This window comes from Hyla sarda, chromosome 5 (genome assembly GCF_029499605.1).
Source record: "Hyla sarda isolate aHylSar1 chromosome 5, aHylSar1.hap1, whole genome shotgun sequence".
Taxonomy (NCBI): domain Eukaryota; kingdom Metazoa; phylum Chordata; class Amphibia; order Anura; family Hylidae; genus Hyla; species Hyla sarda.
This window is the reverse complement of record NC_079193.1, coordinates 219,953,268-219,974,488: the sequence shown is the minus strand read 5'-3', so window position 1 is coordinate 219,974,488 and position 21,221 is coordinate 219,953,268. Positions and strand designations below refer to the sequence as shown.

At 41.7% G+C, this 21,221-nt stretch overlaps 1 protein-coding gene across 10 annotated transcripts in view; it reads left to right on the top strand.

The window, feature by feature from the left end:
• Window positions 1-21,221, top strand: part of MAK (male germ cell associated kinase) — a 69,948-nt gene that overhangs the window by 36,334 nt on the left and 12,393 nt on the right. For 6 of the 10 annotated variants that reach the window (XM_056521149.1, XM_056521150.1, XM_056521148.1 and 3 more), the window contains 7 exons: window positions 2,999-3,081; window positions 5,435-5,567; window positions 7,101-7,272; window positions 9,639-9,806; window positions 15,617-15,910; window positions 16,710-16,891; window positions 19,351-19,478. In XM_056521149.1, coding sequence (XP_056377124.1) covers window positions 2,999-3,081; window positions 5,435-5,567; window positions 7,101-7,272; window positions 9,639-9,806; window positions 15,617-15,910; window positions 16,710-16,891; window positions 19,351-19,478 — 1,160 coding nt within the window. Of the gene's footprint in view, window positions 1-1,528; window positions 1,611-2,998; window positions 3,082-5,434; window positions 5,568-7,100; window positions 7,273-9,638; window positions 9,807-15,616; window positions 15,911-16,709; window positions 16,892-19,350; window positions 19,479-21,221 lie in introns of all 10 variants that reach the window. The other 4 variants (XM_056521147.1, XM_056521153.1, XM_056521152.1 and 1 more) reach the window with 3 other exon arrangements.

The window sequence follows — 21,221 nt, the reverse complement described above, 5'->3', positions numbered from 1 at the left end:
GTGTGTATGTATGTATGTATGTATGTATATATATATATATATATATATATATATATATATATATATATATTCCTATTTCCCACAGAGAGCTGTGATTGGCTGGAACCATCTGGCCAATCACAGCTCTCTGCGGGAAATATGAATTATTTGTATATATACGGCAGTGCAGGGGACCATAGAAGAGCGGCTGGCCGCATTTATACATTATACTGGAGGATCGCAATGGGCGATATGTCAATTAGTACAAGTACTACTACTTCCATCATGGAACAGTGTGCTCCATGCTAGGAGTAGTAGTACTACCTAAAAATGTAAATAATAAAGAAAAAAATGTGAAAAACATACACACACTAAATTTTTATTATTGTCGGCTACATTTTTAGGTCCTCGCCCGCCCACATAAATTTATCCCTGCTTTAAAAATTAATCAAAATTTTGTTATAAAAAAGATACATTTCGTTTGATACAGTTTTTTCCCTCACTAATGTATCTTTTATTTAACGGTACCCTACGCAATTTTATTAAAAAAGGTATCTCCGTCACTTTTTTGGATCGCTAATGTCCAAAAAAGAATAAATAGCTTTGTTAAAACCCACATATCGTTTTTTTGGGCATTTTTTCACTCCCATAGACTTCTATGGAAGAATATCGCCACGATTTTGACAAAAAAAAAAAAAATGGCAGTGGCTCAACATGCTGCGATTTTGGAAAACCGCCGAATAAGAATTTTGCAATTTCTAATTGATTTACAGCTAACATCTGGCCGCAGCGTTTTTTGGCCGAAAAAACGCCATGCGGCAGAATTGGCGTTTTCTTGGCGTTTATAAAAAAACAAGTCGAAACTTAGCCTTACCAAAGCTCTTATCCACTGATTACTTAGTTTAATGGGATGGCCAGCTCTAGGAAGAATCCTGGTTGTTCCAAACTTCTTCCATGTAAAAATTAGAGAGGTCGCTTTGCTCTTGGGAACTTTTGGTGCAGCAGTTTTTTGTACTCTTCTCCACATCTTTGGCTCAACAAAATATTGTCTCTGAGCTCTACAGGCAGTTCTTTTTACCTCATGACTTGGTTTTTACTCTGATATGCATTGTCAGCTGTGAGGTCTTATATAGACTGGGAGGTGTCTTTTTATATTGACTCCAATCAAGGTGCAGAAACATCTCAGAGATGATCATGAGAAATGGGAGGAGCTAGAGCTAAATATCAACAAAGGTTCTGAATACTTATGTCAATGCGAAATGTTACTTATTTATTTTTAATAAATTTGCTAATATTTCTAAAATGTTATTTTCACATTATGGGGTATTGAGTGCAGAATAAAGGGCGAAAAATTTATTTTTTTGTAAAATATTCCAAATGCATTGTAAGCAGATAACGTGTTGAATGTCGTGCTGTGCCAGAATAATTTTAAATAAAATGAACTATAAGATATGTTACAGTAAAGTAAACTGAGCAAGAAAAGAACTCAGGATTCAGTGTGCAACATATTTGAGACATTGCTTGAACTGTTTAATTTGTCTCTTCACAGAAATAAGTTGTTTCCTGAATCAGTCATCAGAAATATAATGTATCAAATATTACAGGGGCTAGCCTTTATCCATAAACACGGTAGGTTTATAAGAGAGTCACATGCAAACTTTGCAATGTCCTCTAGATGGTGAATGTGTGGGCTGCTCCAACCTAGGAGATCTCAGCAGCAGTGACTGGAAATAGGGCACCATGTGTAGGTGGCAGGTTCCCTTCACCACAGAACACTAAGACAAATGATAACATATACTTTATATACTATCTATCTAACCAAACTAACTTTTATTTCCTAATGGAGTTCTGCTACTGTTCATCCTCAAAGAAAACCTCTTATTAGGACAAGGATATGTCATGTATGACATCCAAATACCTCTTGCTTTTTTATGTGCATTTTAACAATTCTTTTGTTTGCACAACTCATGTTTACTGATACCATTTTGATAAAGGCAGAATATACTTACAGTTGCCACTTTCTTAGGTACACCTGCTCCTCTATAGGAGCATAAAGAACATGGGGCACAGACTGATCAAAACTAGACTAGTGAAGAGTGCAAAACCATTGCAATGTCTGACAAATCACGCTTTTTATTGCACCACGCAAATTACTGGTTCAGTACTAGATTCACCCTGTTCTTATACTTTCCTATATCACAGCCTGAGTTCTGTTGCTGACCATGTCCATCCCTTTACAGCCATTCCATATGACGCCCCTGGGAGCCTCACTCCTTTGTCCTGGCAATCAGCTCAAATGATGTCAGGGCAAGAGGCATCATTTATTATGTGACCCCGCTGATTTGGACTCTGGATTTGCCTTCCTGGTTTGATCCTGCTTGTACTGACCCATCATACTGTTTTTGCCGAGTTTGTCTGACTATTCCTGTTAAGTATAGCCCTGTGTACTTAGTCAATGTAGGGACCTTCGACCAGTTGGAGGCGCCAGTGAAGGCTGATCATCCAAGTAGGTAGGGACAGTGGGGCAGTTTCAGTCTAAGGCTGCACATTTTCAGGAAAACAGTCCAAAGCTGTTGCCATAAACATGACTTAGTTCAATGTATCTTGCACAGTTATTAGATAGCAGTGGCCTGTGGCATGGGAGATTGATAGCACACGTGCAGAGACTATACAGACTGTTGAGCTTATACCAAGTGCTTAAAAGGTGTATGTAATAAAGGGGCACTGAGAGTATATTATGCAGTGTAGTCATTGATCACCAAACCCACATGTAACAGAGTAATCCACATACAATGAGTATCGTCTTCTCAAAGAATGCAGCTAGCCTTCATACTATATGTTGGATCTAAAAATCTATCTGAGGATATCTGATCTACATAAGAAGGTGGCCTTAATTTACAAATCTATGATCAGTGATGCAACTTGGAAATGGTATCAAGTGTACTTGAAGTAGATTCTCTTTTCTTTACGTTTCTTTTCATTCTGTCTTCTTTGCTTTCCTACTTCTACGTCCTGACAGAGAAAAAAAGATGTTCACTGAGAATGAAATAAGGAACATTATGTTTCAGGTGCTTTCTGGTTTAGCCTTTGTACACAAGCATGGTAAGCGTTTTCATTTGCATCCTGCTTTTGCTTTATTTGCCAAATAATTATAATGGCTTATTTTCTAAACCATTAAAAAGTGTTCTACTGGACAGTCCTATAGTATACTGCCTGTACACTGCACATACCTGCCTTTTCCATACATATAGATGTAAGATGTATAGAAATGTAATCCTTATCCAATCGTCTAGAGACCATCAATGCATGGACAAGTGGTGTGTGTGTGTGTGTGCCTGTGTGAAAAGAGACCTCATTTTTTACATTTTCTGAGCATATATTACCAATATTTTACCCAGTGTAAAGATATATTAAGCAGCAGTAAGTAGATTTAGTGAAGTCTTGTAATCTTTTACTACAGTATTCTTTACTTTTTACCTGATATTTTGCACTTTCTATGGCTTTTTCTTTCAAGGGTTATGTTCACTTGGCAGAATTTCTGCAATTCCGCAAAATTTCCATTGAGAAAGACTTACTGAGAATTTCTTTGTTCTCAGAACACAGTATTTTGCCGAAATTCACGCCCCATTGATTTCAATAGGATTCCGCAAAATATATATGTGTGTGTGTGTGTGTGTGTGTGTGTGTATTATATCATTTATTTGTGGTCAGGGCAACTATCAGAAAGCCTTGAGCCTAACTACCTCTATTCTATGCAGCATAAACCATGACCATAGGTTGATCAAGCATGATGACTAAGACTTACCTTAAATATACAATAAGCAGCTTGAATTGTGCCCTAGCCACTGAATGAAAGTATGCCTATAAAGTGGGCATACCCTTTAAAAAGGGAAGTGTAAAAGAATAAATAAAAAAGGGTGGGTCGGATGGGACAACAGGTGTGAAAGCCTAACACATCAATGACACATTAGACATAATTGAGGATAATGTCGACTGCTGCCTGTGAGTGCGGTGTGAAGGAGTGGCTCTTCCCACAAATACGGCTAATTTAGCCTAACATGTATATTATTGCGGAATGCGGAAAGTAGAATTTTCACAGCAGAATGCCGTAGCGGAAATTCTGCTGTCTGAATGGGGCTGCGGAATCCTATTTAAATCAACAGGCAGTAAATTAAGGCAGAATTTTTGGTGGAATTTTTCTGTGAAATTTCGCCATGTGAACACTAAAAAGAAAAACCTATTCAGTCTTTTCCTGGCTCTACTTTCCCTGTTAATAACAAGGCCATATCATACTTCATATTGTCACTGTTTTGTATACCGTATTTATCGGGGTATACCACACACCGGCCTATAACACGCACCCTCATTTTACCAAGGATATTTGGGTAAAAAAAGTTTTTTACCCAGATATCCTTGGTAAAATGAGGGTGCGTGTGTGTGCATGCGTATAGCCCGATACACTGTTTCTGACCCCGCAGAAGCCCCCAGGAAAGGCAGGGGGAGAGAGGCCGTCGCTGTCCGCTTCTCTCCCCCTGCCTTTCCTGGGGTCTAGAGCCCTGCTGCCGCCGTTTCTCTCCCGCTGGCTATCTGCGCTGCTGCCCGTTCTCTCCCCCTGACTATCGGTGCCCCATTGCCGGCGCCGATAGCCAGGGGGAGAGAAGCGGCGCCGGCAATGGGGCAGTGGCGCCGATAGCCAGGGGGAGAGAAGGGGCAGCGGCACCCATTGCCGGCGCCGCTGCCCCGTTGCCTCCCCCATCCCCGGTTGTATAATTACCTGTTGCCGGGGTTGGGTCCGCGCTGCTTGAGGCCTCTGGTGTGCGTCCCCTGCGTCATTGCTATGCACGGCGTGGCGCAATGACGAGTGACGTCATTGCGTCTCTCAGCGCATAACAACGACGCAGGGGACGCACACCGGAGGCCTGAAGCAGCACGGACCCGACCCCGGCAACAGGTAATTATACAACCGGGGATGGGGGAGGCAACGGGGCAGCGGCACCAGAAATGGGTGCCGCTGCCCCTTCTCTCCCCCTGTCTGTCGGCGCCGCTGCCCCTTCTCTTCCCCTATCTATCGGCGCCGCTGCCCCATTGCTGCGCCGCTTCTCTCCCCCTGGCTATCGACGCCGGCAATGGGGCAGCGGCACCGATAGCCAGGGGGAGAGAAGGGCCGGCAGCAGGGCTCTAGACCCCAGGACAGGCAGGGGCAGAGAAGCCGGCAGCGATGGCGGGTCTCTGCACCTGCAAAGCCGCTGCAGTTCATTGATTTAAAGCACCCGCTTTAAATCATTGAACTGCAGCGGCTTATCGGCATATAACACCAAGGTAGACTTTAGGCTAAAAATTTTAGCCTAAAAAGTGCGTGTTATACGCTGATAAATACGGTATATATTTATTTTATTGTGCATTAATTCAAGAAGTAATATTATGCAATGACAACTTTCTCTTTAACTTAAATCAGGTTTTTTCCATCGAGATATGAAGCCAGAAAACCTTCTATGTATGGGTCCAGAGCTTGTAAAAATTGCTGATTTTGGATTGGTACGAGAGCTGCGATCTCAACCACCTTATACAGATTATGTGTCTACCCGATGGTATGATTTACGTAGTTACTTTTTTAAAATCATTTGTAGAGTCTACCACTAAGCTATTGAAAAGAAAATGCAAAACGAAAGTTAAACAGATCTGTAAATTACTTCTATTTAAAAATCTTAATCCTTCCAGTACTTATCAGCTGCTTTATGCTCCACAGGAAGTTCTTTTCTTTAAAATGTATTTTCTGTCTGACCACAGTGCTCTCTGCTGACACCTCTGTCCATTTAAGGAACTGTACAGAGCAGGATCAAATCCCCATAGCAAACCTATCCTGCTCTGGACAGTTCCTGACATGGACAGAGGTGTCAGCAGAGAGCACTGTTGTGAGACAGAAAGAAAATTTGAAAAGAAAAGAACTTCTTGTGGAGCATACAGCAGCTGATAAGTATGGGAAGGGTTAAGATTTTTAAATAGAAGTAATTTACAGATCTGTTTAACTTTCTGGCACCAGTTGATTTTAAAAAAAATTATTGTTTTTCACCAGAGTACCCCTTTTAAATGTCCATTTAGCTGTGCTACCTTTTTTTGTATTTATACTTGTTAATTTTACAGACTTCTGCTATGCTGCACTGACGTGGCAGAAGTTTTAATCAGTGGGGACCTGAGAGCTGATCTCTGAAAAGAAGGGGCAAAAACAGCTGAGCATGGTACCCCTTTATTTCCAGCTCTGCTTGGAGAGCTGAGCGAGCATTTTCTCTGAATTGGTACAACACACACTTAGTTTTCTGAAAAGAGCTTAACAGAGATAAAGGGGAATAGTGCTTAGCAGAGTGCTTCTGCGCCTTCATTTTAGCGATCAAAACTTCTGACAGGTCACTAAAACATGTCAGAGGTTTGTAAAATTATAGCTATCCTTTGAATCTGTGTTGCCCAACCAGGGTGCCTCCAGCTGTTGCAAAACTAGAACTCCCAGCATGCCTTTGGCATAGTGCCTCTCATGATTTGTTAAATTTTATAATCCTCCCAGTTCACTGCCCCCATCATGCTAAACGACCCCCTGCCTTTATTTTTATTTTGTTAGTTTTCTACCTTGATATTGCTCTGTATTTTCTGCTCGGTCTCAGTCAGATTCACAGACTGGGAAGGGGTGTTACCCAGCAGGTGTGACATCATCTGAAGCCATACAGGGGAGAACTGCTTCCCTCACTCTGCTACACACAGCCCAGAGCAGTTCAGTGTGTGAGATGAGCTATTATTTACTAAGGCTGCACACACACCCCTGAGCATTCAGACTGCATTTCCTGATTTTGGACTTCTGCCAGGCCAGCAGGAGTCCAAAGTCTGTGCAAAAGATAGGGGGAAATGTGCTCTGGACAAGGGGGAGACACCTAGTGGCAGCTTTTTTAAACACAAATAAATACACTTAGAAAACTTTTTTTTTTTTTAAACAAAGTACATTAGAAAGATTTTTTTTATTTACCGTAAGGAGTGCAATAGCAAAAACTAGTTTTAATGAGAGTGCCCATATAAGGCATTTAGTGTACTAACATGGAACTCTGTACAGCTAGTTTTATAGATTTTGTTTCTTACAGGTACAGGGCTCCTGAAGTGTTATTAAGATCATTGGCATACAGCTCTCCCATAGACATATGGGCAGTTGGTAGCATTATGGCTGAGTTGTATACACTTAGACCACTTTTCCCAGGGACGAGTGAGGTTGATGAAATCTTCAAAATTTGCCAGGTTCTAGGAACACCAAAGAAAGTAAGTGAGCGTCTTTGTTTAATTATGTACTGAATATAACAATGAAACATAAATGGCAATAATCTTACATTTATTAAGCTAAATAAATGCTTAAAGGGGCATTTCATGAGAGACAAACCCTATCTTGCCTTCAGCATTACTGACAGTTGACTGGCCAGCCAGGGATTTGGAAATGTAGAATTACATGGTAGCCATTAAAGGGGTTATCTGCCATAAGGTGATTTTAGTACATAAATGCTTAGGAAGGATCTGACTTGTCTTGGGGCTAAATGGCTATGTTGTGAGATTACCATAACATTGTGGCTAGCTTTTTGTGAACTGGTATTTACAATTTGAGGTTTCTTCTTTGCCTACAAATCCCACAATTCCATTTTCCTCCCTCCCACACATCAGCCACCCCACCCATTGAAACCTAAATGAGCTGCATCCATTCAAAAGACCTGTGTGATCTCTACCACCAAGGGATCGCTCGACCCATTGAAGCAGACACACTCATTGTCATCAGCTGACTAGTGATGTCAAGTCTCGGCCGCATTGCAACCTGGGAAAAATCTGAGACAACAGTCATTTTGTATGCTGTCATAAATAAATATTGGGGTGAAAATCACATGAGAATTGTGAGAAAACCGTCACTCACAGGGACAGCCACATATTATTAACTACATTAACTTTACAGCCCCTGTAGTATAATCAAAAAATAATAATTCCTGGAGTACCCCTTTAAGATGAATGGCTGTCTTTGTAATACAAAGATGGTTTGAATCCAACAGAGCTTGATCTGCTTGTCCTTAGTACCTTCTATTTTGACTCATAGAGGGGAGTGCAAGCTCTTAATGGGGCATATGAACAGAGGTTGTAGGAATGAGACAATATATGCGGTCACTTTTTTTAAACTGCTTTTGCAAGACAACTATAGAAATAGGATAAAAATTACTTGGGCAGTAAGGCCCAGAAGTGGTGGGATTATTTTTTTCTGTTACTGTTGCAGCATTATTATTTTTTCAAAGATGGAGCCCTGTAGGCCATGTTTGATACGGGATGAGCTGCACTTTTTATTAGTACAATTTTTGCCCCCCTCCCTTTTTCTTGCATTAGTTTTTTTAATATGGGTTGTGGTGGTTGCGCCAGTAACAATGAGGCTGTACTGTGTGTTCCAAAAAATACTTTGTCTGACAGGGGTACATAACCTATAATTGTCACCCATGAATTTCAAAAAATGTCCAAGAAATTGTACCAAAAAAATCTCTATTTATTTACATATAAGGGTAAATTCCCACACGGCGTATTTGCTGCGTATTCGCTGCTGCGTCTTTTATTTTCTCTGTTGAAGTCAATGGGTAGGAAAATACGCAGCACCAAATACGCAGCAAATACGCCGTGTGGGAACGTACCCTAACAGTACAAGACAAGGACAAAAAAATCCCGTAACCCCTAAAAAACATATACCCCAAAATACAAAGGAAGACCCATATGGCAGTAACAGATAGAAATTTATGGGGCATAATTGGGATATATGTTTTTTAGGGGTTAGGGGATATTTTGTTCTTGTCTTGAATTATTTGTAAATAAAGAGATTTTTTTGGTAACCTTTTTGGACATTTTTTGTGATTCATATGTGACAATTATAGGTTATGTGTTGGTTGTCTTTTTATATGCATATATGGTTTATCCCACAGGAGATTATAGGTTAAAAAATGTTGTCTGACAGGGGGGCTTTGGTCTATTGGAAAAGGGGTGTGACCTTAAATGTGATGCCATGTGCCAAAATTTTGCCTCGTTAGCTTTGCCTAAAGGTAGCCAAGTAATAGTGTAAACCTAAATTTGAAATGCAAACCTAGGGAGAGTTTTACCAAAACCTGGTCAAAGAAATAGTGGAGCAGTATATATGGGCAACTGCACCACTTTTCCTCTGCACAAGTTTTGATAAATCCCCTTCTTAGATTAAATAGTCTGCAGATGTGCCAGATTTATCAGTCAGCGTAAGCCATTGTGATAGATCTGGTGCATTTGAAGTTTGTCTAAGTGTACACTGTTTATGAATTAGACATTTTTAGTAAATTCTCCCATTGTGAAATGACCCCCTTATTATGACATCTACAGGACACCCATGTCAGAACTCGGGGGTCCAAATTTGCTCTGATGATTTCATAACTTTTATAGAAGTGGGCAGAGAGAGCCGTACCCATGTGCTTTTCTACCTCTCCATTCATTTAACACCTAAATGTATTGCTCACTTTACTAGGTGAGAGAGGATATCAACATAGGCTCAGTCCTGTATAGGACAACTCTTATAAGTAAATATAAAGGCTACAAATGAGTGTGTATGATGTAAGCATGTAAGGTAACCTATTTTTCTTACTCCTTAGAGTGACTGGCCTGAAGGATATCAGCTTGCAGCTTCCATGAATTTCCGCTTCCCTCAGTGTGTACCTATAAACTTAAAAACTCTCATCCCAAATGCTAGCGAAGAGGCATTAACTCTTATGAAAGACATGCTGCAGTGGGATCCCAAGAGACGTCCCACAGCTTCTCAGGTATATAGCTACCACTTCTTGTTTTTATCGTAAAGATATTGATTCTGTGGAGATATATATATATATATATATATATATATATATATATATATATCATTATTTTTATTACAAAATGAAAGACAAACAGTAATCGCTGCACTGGGGGTGAAATATTATTCATGCCATTAATGTTTGCATGACACTTTAGGTCTCATAGTTGTGGCACTGAATGTAACAACATTTTCTGTATATATTAAAATTTTCATCTAATACTTTACACTATGTTACATTTGGGACTAAAAGTAAGTTTTCACAGCAGGTCTTGCCTGGTTTGTATGTACGTGATCTTTTGGAGTGAGCAACTGGCATTTTGAATAATGTGATTATTATTTTATTTTTTTGTCCCCTGTAATTGTGATTACTGTTAGAGTAGTCAGTAGAATTGTAGTAACTGGTTTGGATCAGCAGCTTTCGTAACCCCTTAACGAACAGGACGTAAATGTACGTCTTGGTGCGGTGGTACTTAAGGCACCAGGATGTACATTTACGCACTGTACATGACTGCGAGCATTGGAGCGATGCTCTGGTCATGCGTAGCAGTTCCCAACTGCTCATATCAGCCAAGGACTCGCCGGTAATGGCCGACTTCTACGATCGCGCGGATGTCCACCTAACCCCATCAGATGCTGTCATCAATACAGATCATGGTATCTGCGGCAGTGCGGTCACTAAAATGGATGTTCGGATCACCCGCAGCGCTGCCGCGGGGAACCGATCATCCATGATGGCGGCCCGAGGTCCCCTCACCTGCCTCCGTCTGTCTCCCGGCGTCTTCTGCTCTGGTCTGTGATCGAGCAGACCAGAGCAGGAGATAGCCGATAATACTGATCAGTGCTATGTCCTATGCATAGCACTGAACAGTATTAGCAATCAAATGATTGCTATAAATAGTCTCCTATGGGGACTATTAAAGTGTAAAATAAAAGTAAAAAAAAAAAAAATTAGAAAAATCCCCTCTCCCAACAAAAATGTAAATTGTCCCATTTTACCCCCAAAAAGTGTAAGGGAAAAAATGGAGGGAGTTGAAACGTACTAATTTGGTTAAAAACTTTTTGTGATTTTTTAAAAAGCGGTACAATAATAGAAAAGTATGCTATCATGGGTATCATTTTAATCGTACTGACCCACAAAATAAAGAAAACATTTTGTGGGTCTATTTTACCATAAAGTGTACAGCGTGAAAATGAAACGTCCCAAAATTAGCAACATTGTGGTTTTCTTATCAAATTCCCCACAGAAATAGTATATATTTTTTTGCTTTCGCCAAACATTTTATGGTAAAATGAGTGATGTCATTACAATGGACAACTGGTCGCATAAAAAACAAGCCCTCATACTAGTCTGTGGATGAAAATATAAAAGAGTTATGATTTTTAGAATGCGAGGAGGAAAAAACGAAAACTTAAGTTCCAAATGGGCTGAGTCCTTAAAGGGTTAAAGGGGTTCTCTGCTGCCCTTCCTCCAGAGCTCCGCTCGCCAGCGTCCGGAAGTTTATTATTCCGAACGCTGTGTGCGGGCGTCTGCCACGCCCCCTTCCCATAGACTTTCGTTGAGGGGGCTGGCGTGACGTCATGAGGGGGCGGCCTAGAACACGGAAGCCCGCACACAGCGTTCGGAATAATAAACTATCGGACGCTGGCGAGCGGAGCTCCGGATGCAGGGCAGTGGAGAACCCCTTTAAAGGGAATCTAAAAACATAAAATAGAAATCAAGGAAAATTAATCCCAGCCCTATCTCTCTTATATACCTTACTATACTTTTCTCCTGTGATTTTATTGCATACAAAACTGTCTCATAAGCCTTGTATGCCAGAATACTGGTGCGTGTCAAAATTTTGTGGCTTTCGGGCCTCCTGCATCCCACTCACCACAAAAAAGTTATTGGGGCTTAACAGATGGGTGCAACTGCTATTTCAAATGTGATTTCCAGAAAAGGGCCCTATTTCTCCCTGTGCATGGAGTAGCATGTCTGTGGGGGCTCCGGTGAAACACAAGGAAAGGGGGATCAGAGTGAGGGATCTCAGCGGTCGAACCCTCCACAATTATAGTTATATACTTACTTCATAGGGTTGAAAAAAGACGAGTCCATCAAGTTCAACCTATTCCTGAATCAGACATCCTGGGGATAGGGGATACGTTTTAAAGTATTCCAGTACCCCTTTAAAGGGGTTTTCAAGGGAAAAATAACTTCTCCCCTATGCATAAGGGATAAATAGCTGATCGTGGGGGTCCGATCGCTGGAACCCCCGTCGATCCTCAGTACAACACGCGGGCATCCCCGGCACTCCCACAGATATGAATGGAGCACCTTCTGTCTACCATACACACTCCTCACTGAGACTCGGGGTCCTGTTCCGGAGATTCTGTGGCATCCCAGTGGTCAGAGTCCCATCGGTCGGACCCCGCACAATCAGCTACTTATCCCCTAACCTGTGGATAGGGGATAAGTTAGTTTTTGCTGGACTTCCCCCTTTAATTTTTACCCCTTCCCACCCTTACTGCTGTTATTGATCCCCTGAGAGCCCCCTCCATCGTGCACAGCTATTTCTTATTCTCTCCATATCAGGGGAGGGACCAGAGCTTGGCTGTTCACCAGAATAACACATTCCTTTCCCTTACTTGTCTGACCTATCACAGCTCATACTACTCTGTGCTATTCCATGGCATAGTGCTGGAAAAAGTGCACTAGGCTAGACAAACTGGCACTGTGCTGAGCTGATGATTTACACAGTACACCACCATAAAATGCATGTGAGGAGAAGGGTTACTGAAGCACGGGGTTTAAAAGGTGCTGTGTGAGCAGAAAGGAAAGTAACATCAGGGTTAAACAACAGTAAAAGTAAACAAAACAGGGTTACACTAAGCTTCTACTGTTGTTGCTGCTGAAAAGCTAAAGGGAAGGAGGAAGTAGAAATGACACTGCAGCACTGTGGACATGGGTACACTGATAGTTACACAAGGGACAGCTGTCCTGAATCTTAAAGAAGTACTCCGCTACTTTACTTCATATGCCCCATCCACAGGATATGGGTATAAGTTTCTGATACAACCTTATGGAAGAGCTGGAGTGACACTAGCACTTTACAGATTTTCCCTAACAGGCAGTGGACAGCACACTGCAGAAAAGTGAGACACCTAATAGCCAAGATTTCAGAGTTTTTTTGGGTAAAGAGTCCTGTTTCATAAATGAAGTTGTTTGACAAGACAGTGACTATTTAAGAGTATGTATTATTTATTAAACTATCAACTTATAGTTTAATAATCTGTAGGCTGCGGAATCTGTAGGCGCTATATAAAAAAAAAATAAAAAAAATAGTGGGTACACTGATTTTCGGCTAGTCCAAGTTTGCACTTAAAGAAGGGTAGTTTTTTTCAAACAAGTTCTTGTATTGTGGTTTCATGGGTATTTCTTGAGCTGATTGTGTTTTTTTTAGGTTAGGTTCACACTACGCAATTTTCACCTGCAATTCCGCTTTGAAATTGCAGGCAGAAATTATGCTTGCTAAAATGCACAAGCCTAGTGAATGGGTTTTCCATTCACAAATTCACACTTCGGAATTTTGGAAGCGGAATATGTGAACCGAAAATCCGCTTTAAAATACCGTATCTGCCCGAAGAATGGTGGTGCTCTTTCTTTAGGCGGATATCCTCGCAGAAAACAAAGCAGTCTATTGAGGACTGCAATGTTCGTGTGGTCCTAGCGCCGGCTGGCTGCACTCGGAATCGCCGGGCGGAAATTTTCCGTCTGGAGATTCCACAGTGTGAACCTAGCCAAACAATGGGAAGATCCTGGCAGAGCCAGCGAACATCATATCTAGTGACATTCTAATTAAGATCCTGAGTTCAACCCTACCAGGTGATATTTCCGTACCTCATCTTTTTCTTTCTAAGGCCAGAAGTAGATCGAGCTGTAAATAAGAGTATAAATCTTTCCTCTCTATACACTGCTCATAAAAATAAAGTGAACACTAAGATAACACATCCTAGATCTGAATGGATGAATTAATCGTATTAAATACTTTCGTCTTTACATAGTTGAATGTGCTGACAACAAAATCACACAAAAATTATCAATGGAAATCAAATTTATCAACCCATGGAGGTCTGGATATGAAGTCACACTCAAAATCAAAGTGGAAAACAACACTACAGGCTGATCCAACTTTGATGTAATGTCCTTAAAACAAGTCAAAATGAGGCTCAGTAGTGTGTGTGGCCTCCATGTGCCCATATGACCTCCCTTCAGCTCCTGGGCATGCTCCTGATAAGGTGGCGGATGGTCTCCTGAGGGATGTCCTCCCAGACCTGGACTAAAGCATCCACCAACTCCTGGACAGTCTGTGGTGCAACGTGGTGTTGGTAGACGGAGCGAGACATGATGTCCCAGATGTGCTCAGATTCAGGTCTGGGGAATGGGAGGGCCAGTCCATAGCATCAATGCCTTCCTCTTGCAGGAACTGCTGACACACTCCAGCCACATAAGGTCTAGCATTGTCTTGCATTAGGAGGAACCCAGGGCCAACCGCACCAGTGTATGGTCTCACAAGGGGTCTGAGGATCTCATCTCGGTACCTAATGACAGTCAGGCTACCTCCGGAAAGCACATGGAGTGCTGTGCGGCCATCACCCCCCCCCCCCCTCAAAGAAATGCCACCCCACACCATTACTTACCCACCACCAAACCGGTAATTCTGGAGGATGTTGCAGGCAGAACGTTCTCCAAGGCATCTCCAGACTCTGTCACGTCTGTCACACGTGCTCAGTGTGAACCTGCTTTCATCTGTGAAGAGCACAGGGCACTAGTGGCGAATTTGCCAATCTTTGTGTTCTCTGGCAAATGTCAAACGTCCTGCACGGTGTTGGGCTGTAAGCACAACCCCCACCTGTGAACTTCGGGCCCTCATACCACCCTCCATGGAGTCTGTTTCTGACTGTTTGAGTGGACACATTTGTGGCCTGCTGGAGGTCATTTTGCAGGGCTCTGGCAGTGCCTTTCCTGCTCCTCCTTGCACAAAGGCAGAGGTAGCGGTCCTGCTGCTGGGTTGTTGCCCTTCTATGGCCTCCTCCACATCTCCTGATGTACTGGCCTGTCTCCTGGTAGCGCCTCCATGCTCTGGACACTACGCTGACAGACACAGCAAACCTTGTTGCCAGAGGTCGCATTCATGTGCCATCCTGGATGAGCTGCACTACCTGAGCCACTTGTGTGGGTTGTAGACTCCCTCTCATGCTACCAATAGAGTGAAAGCACCGCCAGCATTCAAAAGTGAAAACATCAGCCAGGAAGCATAGGGACTGAGAAGTGGTCTGTGGTTGCCACCTGCAGAACCACTCCTTTATTGGGGGTGTCTTGCTAATTGCCTATACTTTCCACCTGTTGTCTGTCCCATTTGCATAACAGCATGTGAAATTGATTGTCAATCAGTGTTGCTTCCTGAGTGGACAGTGGGATTTCACAGAAGTGTGATTGGCTTGGAGTTACATTGTGTTGTTTAAGTGTTCCCTTTATTTTTTGAGCAGTGTATTTGATTCCCTTTGAATCAACATATCACTTTAGTTAAAAAATTGCCATAAAAAGTTTTGTGTGATAGAAACCCCCATACTATTCATTGTTTTCATGATCTTGAGTTTTACTGGATATCTAAGAATTGCAAAAAGAAAAAGCTCTGTTTTTAAAAAAATGCTTAATCCTGTAGAAAGTAAACAACCATATAAATATTTGTCTCGAGAATAGAATTAAAGGAATACTAAATCCATTTGTTCCCTTTTAAGGCTTTGAGGTATCCTTACTTTCAAGTTGGTCAAGCACTTGGACCTCCAGCACAAGTGGAGCAGAAAAAAATCTTAGATAAACCAGTGCACGCCAATGAACCCCAGCCATTATCTGAGATAAAAAAGAAATCTTCCCCGCCAACTGAAGCACCAGAAAAGATTTTACCAAGTGACTCGCCTGCCTCACACAGACCACTGCAACAAATACAGGTGCCGCAAAACACTACTAACAACCAGCTGCCATGCAAAGCTCCCCAAGTGACACTCCCCAACATCAGTAAAGCCATGTCTCCAGTAAGTAATATGAGAGTGTTGTAACTATTTATTTAGGGTGGTTATAGACATATGGTACATCAAGATCGAGAATATACATTTTATTGCAGTAGTGTGAAACTGCTGATATAATTTTAACAAGAACAGGCTGACAATTTCTCTTGTATAGGGTCTGTCCAACTCTTCCTCAACTTCTGCCATTTGGGGACAAACCATTTTGGATTTCAACATGACCAGTTCCTTTCTCCTGTGGGAAAGAAACTGCTGGTAGAGGTGCCTGGTAGCGGCCCTTTTTCCCTCCCTTATGAAATAAACATACAAGTGCGCAGGTTTATGGTGGACAATTGCAGTCAGCAATGTCTCAAGTGTATGGTCAGCTTAAGACAAAAGGGAAGAATCTGGTTAATAGCAAATAATTATTTGAATGTGTTTTACTCAAGGTCCTTTGTAAAAGCTGTTACTGTATGCACAGTCCAAGCCTGTGTTCACACTAGCCCGGTATGACCATATATTTACATCTGCATTACGGCTGCAGGTCCCAGCTGATCGTTGGTCGGATGACAGCTGTCAGGTTGGGCCAGACTTGCAGCCATTCTATGGTTGTAAAAATACATCCGTATTAGGCTACTGTACAACTAGCCTAATTGTCACCCTGTTATGGAAAGAGAACATGGAATCAGATGGCTTATGGATTCTGCCACTGCTGTGTCTTCCACAGTAAAGCCATAACGAAACCTTATATGGCTGCTATCATGTACTGTTCTTGTTATTTTAACCACTGTAACAGATACTCATGTCATTTTTTTTTTTCATAACAAAGAAGCCAGTAATGAATGGACCACAGAACAATGCTGTTAACCTTAAACACGGAAGAAGACGCTGGGGCCAGTCTGTTTTAAAAGACAGCTGGGATGAATTTGATACAGACTTTGGTATTTCATTTTCTAAGAAGCCCACCATGACTATGGTCAAAGAGAACAAAAATGAAGACACTTCATATGGGTAAGGTTCATACTTAAGACCATGACCTGAATGCTCACATATCTGCATAAAGTGTGAAGGTTTTTGCATTGTAAAGGTTTAAAATGGCATTTTAGGGAGAAACCTTTATCACATATCCATTGATCACTAGAGTAAGAGTGCACTTCTTTTTCTTCTACTCCCTAAGAGTTTTTATGGAGAGAAAATAGGTGTTCTCATCCACCACTCCATACAAAGCCTCTTTACAGAGTATGCCCGAAAGTACACTAAAGGATGAAACCACACAAGCAGTTGGCTGCATTCAGCCAAAACCACACCCTTCATGCAGTGGCTGGTACATCCAGTACATTGTGCAGCCATTTGTCACCCTGTAAGGGCAGTTTCACCTGGTCCTCTGCAGCCCCCTTTCTGCTCCTTCTAGTCTCCCGATCTTCTGTCTTCTTTCTAGTTCCAAAACAAATGTTCAGTTCATGACCTGAAGGATTAAAGAGAACAAAGTCGCTATGTGCTGTAAATCCTAAAATATTGTCCACTGGAAAAGTAGTGACATATAAGGTGCCACTGGTCAAAAACGAGGCCGGACAAGAAAGTAACAAAATCCTCAACTCTGTACAAGTGTATTAAGGACAATGCGTTACAATAGGATTCACACTTCTCTTCATCAGGGCGCTGGGCCTGATCAAGAGAGGTGTGGGTCCTCCTGATATGTACCTGGTTAAACTGTTTAATCCTGGCTCGCTGCCTTTCCATTTCACTGCACAAAGCAAGCTCCATAGACTTATAATAAGGATTGTTTTGTGTAGTGTGCCTGAGATTGCTTAGGCTGTGTTCACACGTGGCATTTTATTAGTGGTACTGTTGCGTTAAAACGTGCCCTTTTTACCATAATTTCAGTAATTTTCAGCAAAAACGTGCACAATACTGCGACAGTACCATGAAATGCCACATGTGAACACAGCCTCAGCTGTGCACTTTGCTTAGCTTGTTCTAGAGACTGGTGGGTTTGAGCACTCGGAGCCCAACCAATTAAAATTTTTGACATGTATTTGTGACATGTCAAAAGTTTTTTGTAATAGTGCAGCTGCCTGAGGTTTACTTGAAAAGCAGTCACATATACGGCACCACATTGTGCAAAAGTAGTACAAACTATAAAAAAATAAATAAATTGGTATTGCCATAATCCTACTGACCTGCAGAATTAAAGGGGTTATCCAGGAAAAAACTTTTATATATATATATATCAACTGGCTCCAGAGAATTAAACAGATTTGTAAATTACTTCTATTAAAAAATCTTAATCCTTTCAGTACTTATGAGCTCCTGAAGTTGAGTTATTTTCTATCTAAGTGCTCTCTGATGACACGTGTCTCGGGAACCGCCCAGTTTAGAAGCAAATCCCCATAGCAAACCTCTTCTACTCTGTGCAGTTCCCGAGGCAAGCGGAGATGTCAGCAAAGAGCACTGTTGCCAGACAGAAAACAACAACTCAGCTTCAGCAGCTGATAATTACTTTGAAGTACTTGTCTTCAAAGTAGAGCTGCAATTTTCAAAAAATTCATGAAAATTGCTAAATCTGAAGGGACAGATGTTACAGAACTACAACTCCCAGGTATGCTGAGAGTTGCAGTGTTCTCCAAACTGTGACCCTCCAGATGTTGCAAAACTACAACTCCCAGCATGCCTTTCAATACCCCTTCCCCCCCCCCCCCCCACGATGATTCCCTACCTGAGCCAGGATCCAGCAGTCTCCAGCGTAGATCCCGGGTCCCCAGGCATCTTTTCCTGCAGGTATTTCCTGTCCTGCGCTGCCATTGGTCAGAACTCCGTTCTGCTAATGGCAGGAGATAGGAGGAGATCGCAGCTCTGCGACCTCACTCCTATCCCTTAGGCTGATCAGGGCAGTCGCTGACAACTCTGATCAGCCCTATTTTATGGGTAATCGGGTCACCAGAGACCCGATCAGCCTGGAATTGGAGAAAATCGCATGTCTGAATTGACATGCGATTTTCTCAGATCGATCGCCGACATAGGGGGGGTCTCAGGACCCCCCTGGGCGATGTGCCGGGATGCCTGCTGAATGATTTCAGCAGGTATCCCGATCCGGTCCCCAACCGGCTAGCGGCGGGGACCGGAATTCCCATGGGCGTAGCCATACGCCCTCAGTTCTTAAGGACTCGGGATGCAGGGCGTATGCATACGCCCTGTGTCCTGAACAGGTTAAGGTAATTCTTTATGGGTATGGTAAATAGAAGAAATAGTTTTTTTATTCTTCTCCCACAAAATGAGTTAATAAAAACGAATAAATAAGTATAATGCACCCCATAATGGTGGCATTGAAAATAACAACTAATGCCACTAAGGAAAACAAGCCCTCATCTGTTGACATTTATTGAAAAATAAAAGTGTACGGCTCTCAGCAGGTGGGGATAAAAAAAAAATGCAATTGACTGTTGCCATTATAAGTAATGTTTTATTTTCAGTTTTACAGATGCTGTTTCCACTGGAGAATTCAATAAAGGTTCTTCAAATGTGGGTTTTGTAAGAACAGATTCCGGATTAACAACGTCTGCAAAACAACACTATCTAAGACAGTCAAGATACCTACCAGGTAACATGTCCTATGGTATGATGACTGTTTCATACTATGGATCCCCCTTGAGACCTGCCTATTGGTGGGAGTTTTTTTTTAATGTTTAGAACTGTTAGGCTATGTTTACATGAGTGAATGTCCACACGGAAAATTTCTGTGCGGACATTTCCCTGACAGCGGAGCTCCAGCAGAAATTACCGTAGCTAGGACCACTCGGAAACTCGCCGTCTCATAGATGCCACAGCATTTCTGTGTGCACTCTGTCTATTCTTTCTGCAGACATCGGAATTGTGAACAGTGCAGCAGAATCCCATTTCAGAAACTTTGCATTAGAATTCCGCACATAAATTCCATTGTGTGATCATACCCTCATGATCAACTTTCATGGGTGGTGTTTTTTTTTCCCCTTCATTACTGCAGCATGTCTTAACCCCTTAAGGACACAGCCCATTTTCACCTCTAGGACGCAGCCCTTTTTTTGCACATCTGACCACTGTCACTTTAAACATTAATAACTCTGGAATGCTTTTACTTATCAATCTGATTCCGAGATAGTTTTTTCGTGACATATTCTACTTTAACATAGTGATAAATTTTTGTGGTAACTTGCATCCTTTCTTGGTGAAAAATCCCAAAATTTGATAAAAAAAAATTAAAAATTTAGCATTTTTCTAACTTTGAAGCTCTCTGCTTGTAAGGAAAATGAATATTCCAAATATTTTTTTGGGGGGGATTCACATATACAATATGTCTACTTTATATTCTCATCATAAAATTGACAAGTGTTTACTTTTGGAAGACACCAGAGGGCTTCAAAGTTCAGCAGCAATTTTACAATTTTTCACAAAATTTTCAAACTCGCTATTTTTCATGGACCAGTTCAGGTTTGAAGTGGATTTGAAGGGTCTTCATATTAGAAATACCCCATAAATGACCCCATTACAAAAACTGCACCCCCCAAAGTATTCAAAATGACATTCAGTAAGTGTTTTAACCCTTTAGGTGTTTCACAGGAAAAGCAGCAAAGTGAAGGAGAAAATTCAAAATCTTCATTTTTTACACTTGCATGTTCTTGTAGACCCAATTTTTGAATTTTTACAAGGGGTAAAAGGATAAAATTTATACTTGAGTTTGTAGCCCAATTTCTCTCGAGTAAGCACATACCTCATATGTCTATGTAAATTGTTCGGCGGGCGCAGTAGAGGGCTCAGAAGCGAAGGAGCGACAAGGGGATTTTGGAGAGTACGTTTTTCTGAAATGTTTTTTTGGGGGTATGTTGCATTTAGGAAGCCCCTATGGTGCCAAAACAGCAAAAAAAAAACACATGCCATACCATTTTGGAAACTAGACCCCTTGAGGAACATAACAAGGAATTAAGTGAGCCTTAATACCCCACAGGTGTTTCATGACTTTTGCATATGTAAAAAAAATAAAATAACATTTTCACTAAAATGTGTGTTTCCCCCCAAATTTCACATTTTTGCAAGGGTTAACAGCAGAAAATACCCCCCAAAATTTTTAACCCCATCTCTTCTGAGTATGGAGGTACCCCATAAGTTGACCTGAAGTGCATTACGGGCGAACTACAATGCTCAGAAGAGAAGGAGTCATATTTGGCTTTTTGAGAGCAAATTTTGCTCGGGGGGCATGTCGCATTTAGGAAGCCCCTATGGTGCCAGGACAGCACAGCAAAAAAAAAACGACATGGCATACCATTTTGGAAACTAGACTCCTTGAGGAACGTAACAAGGGATAAAGTGA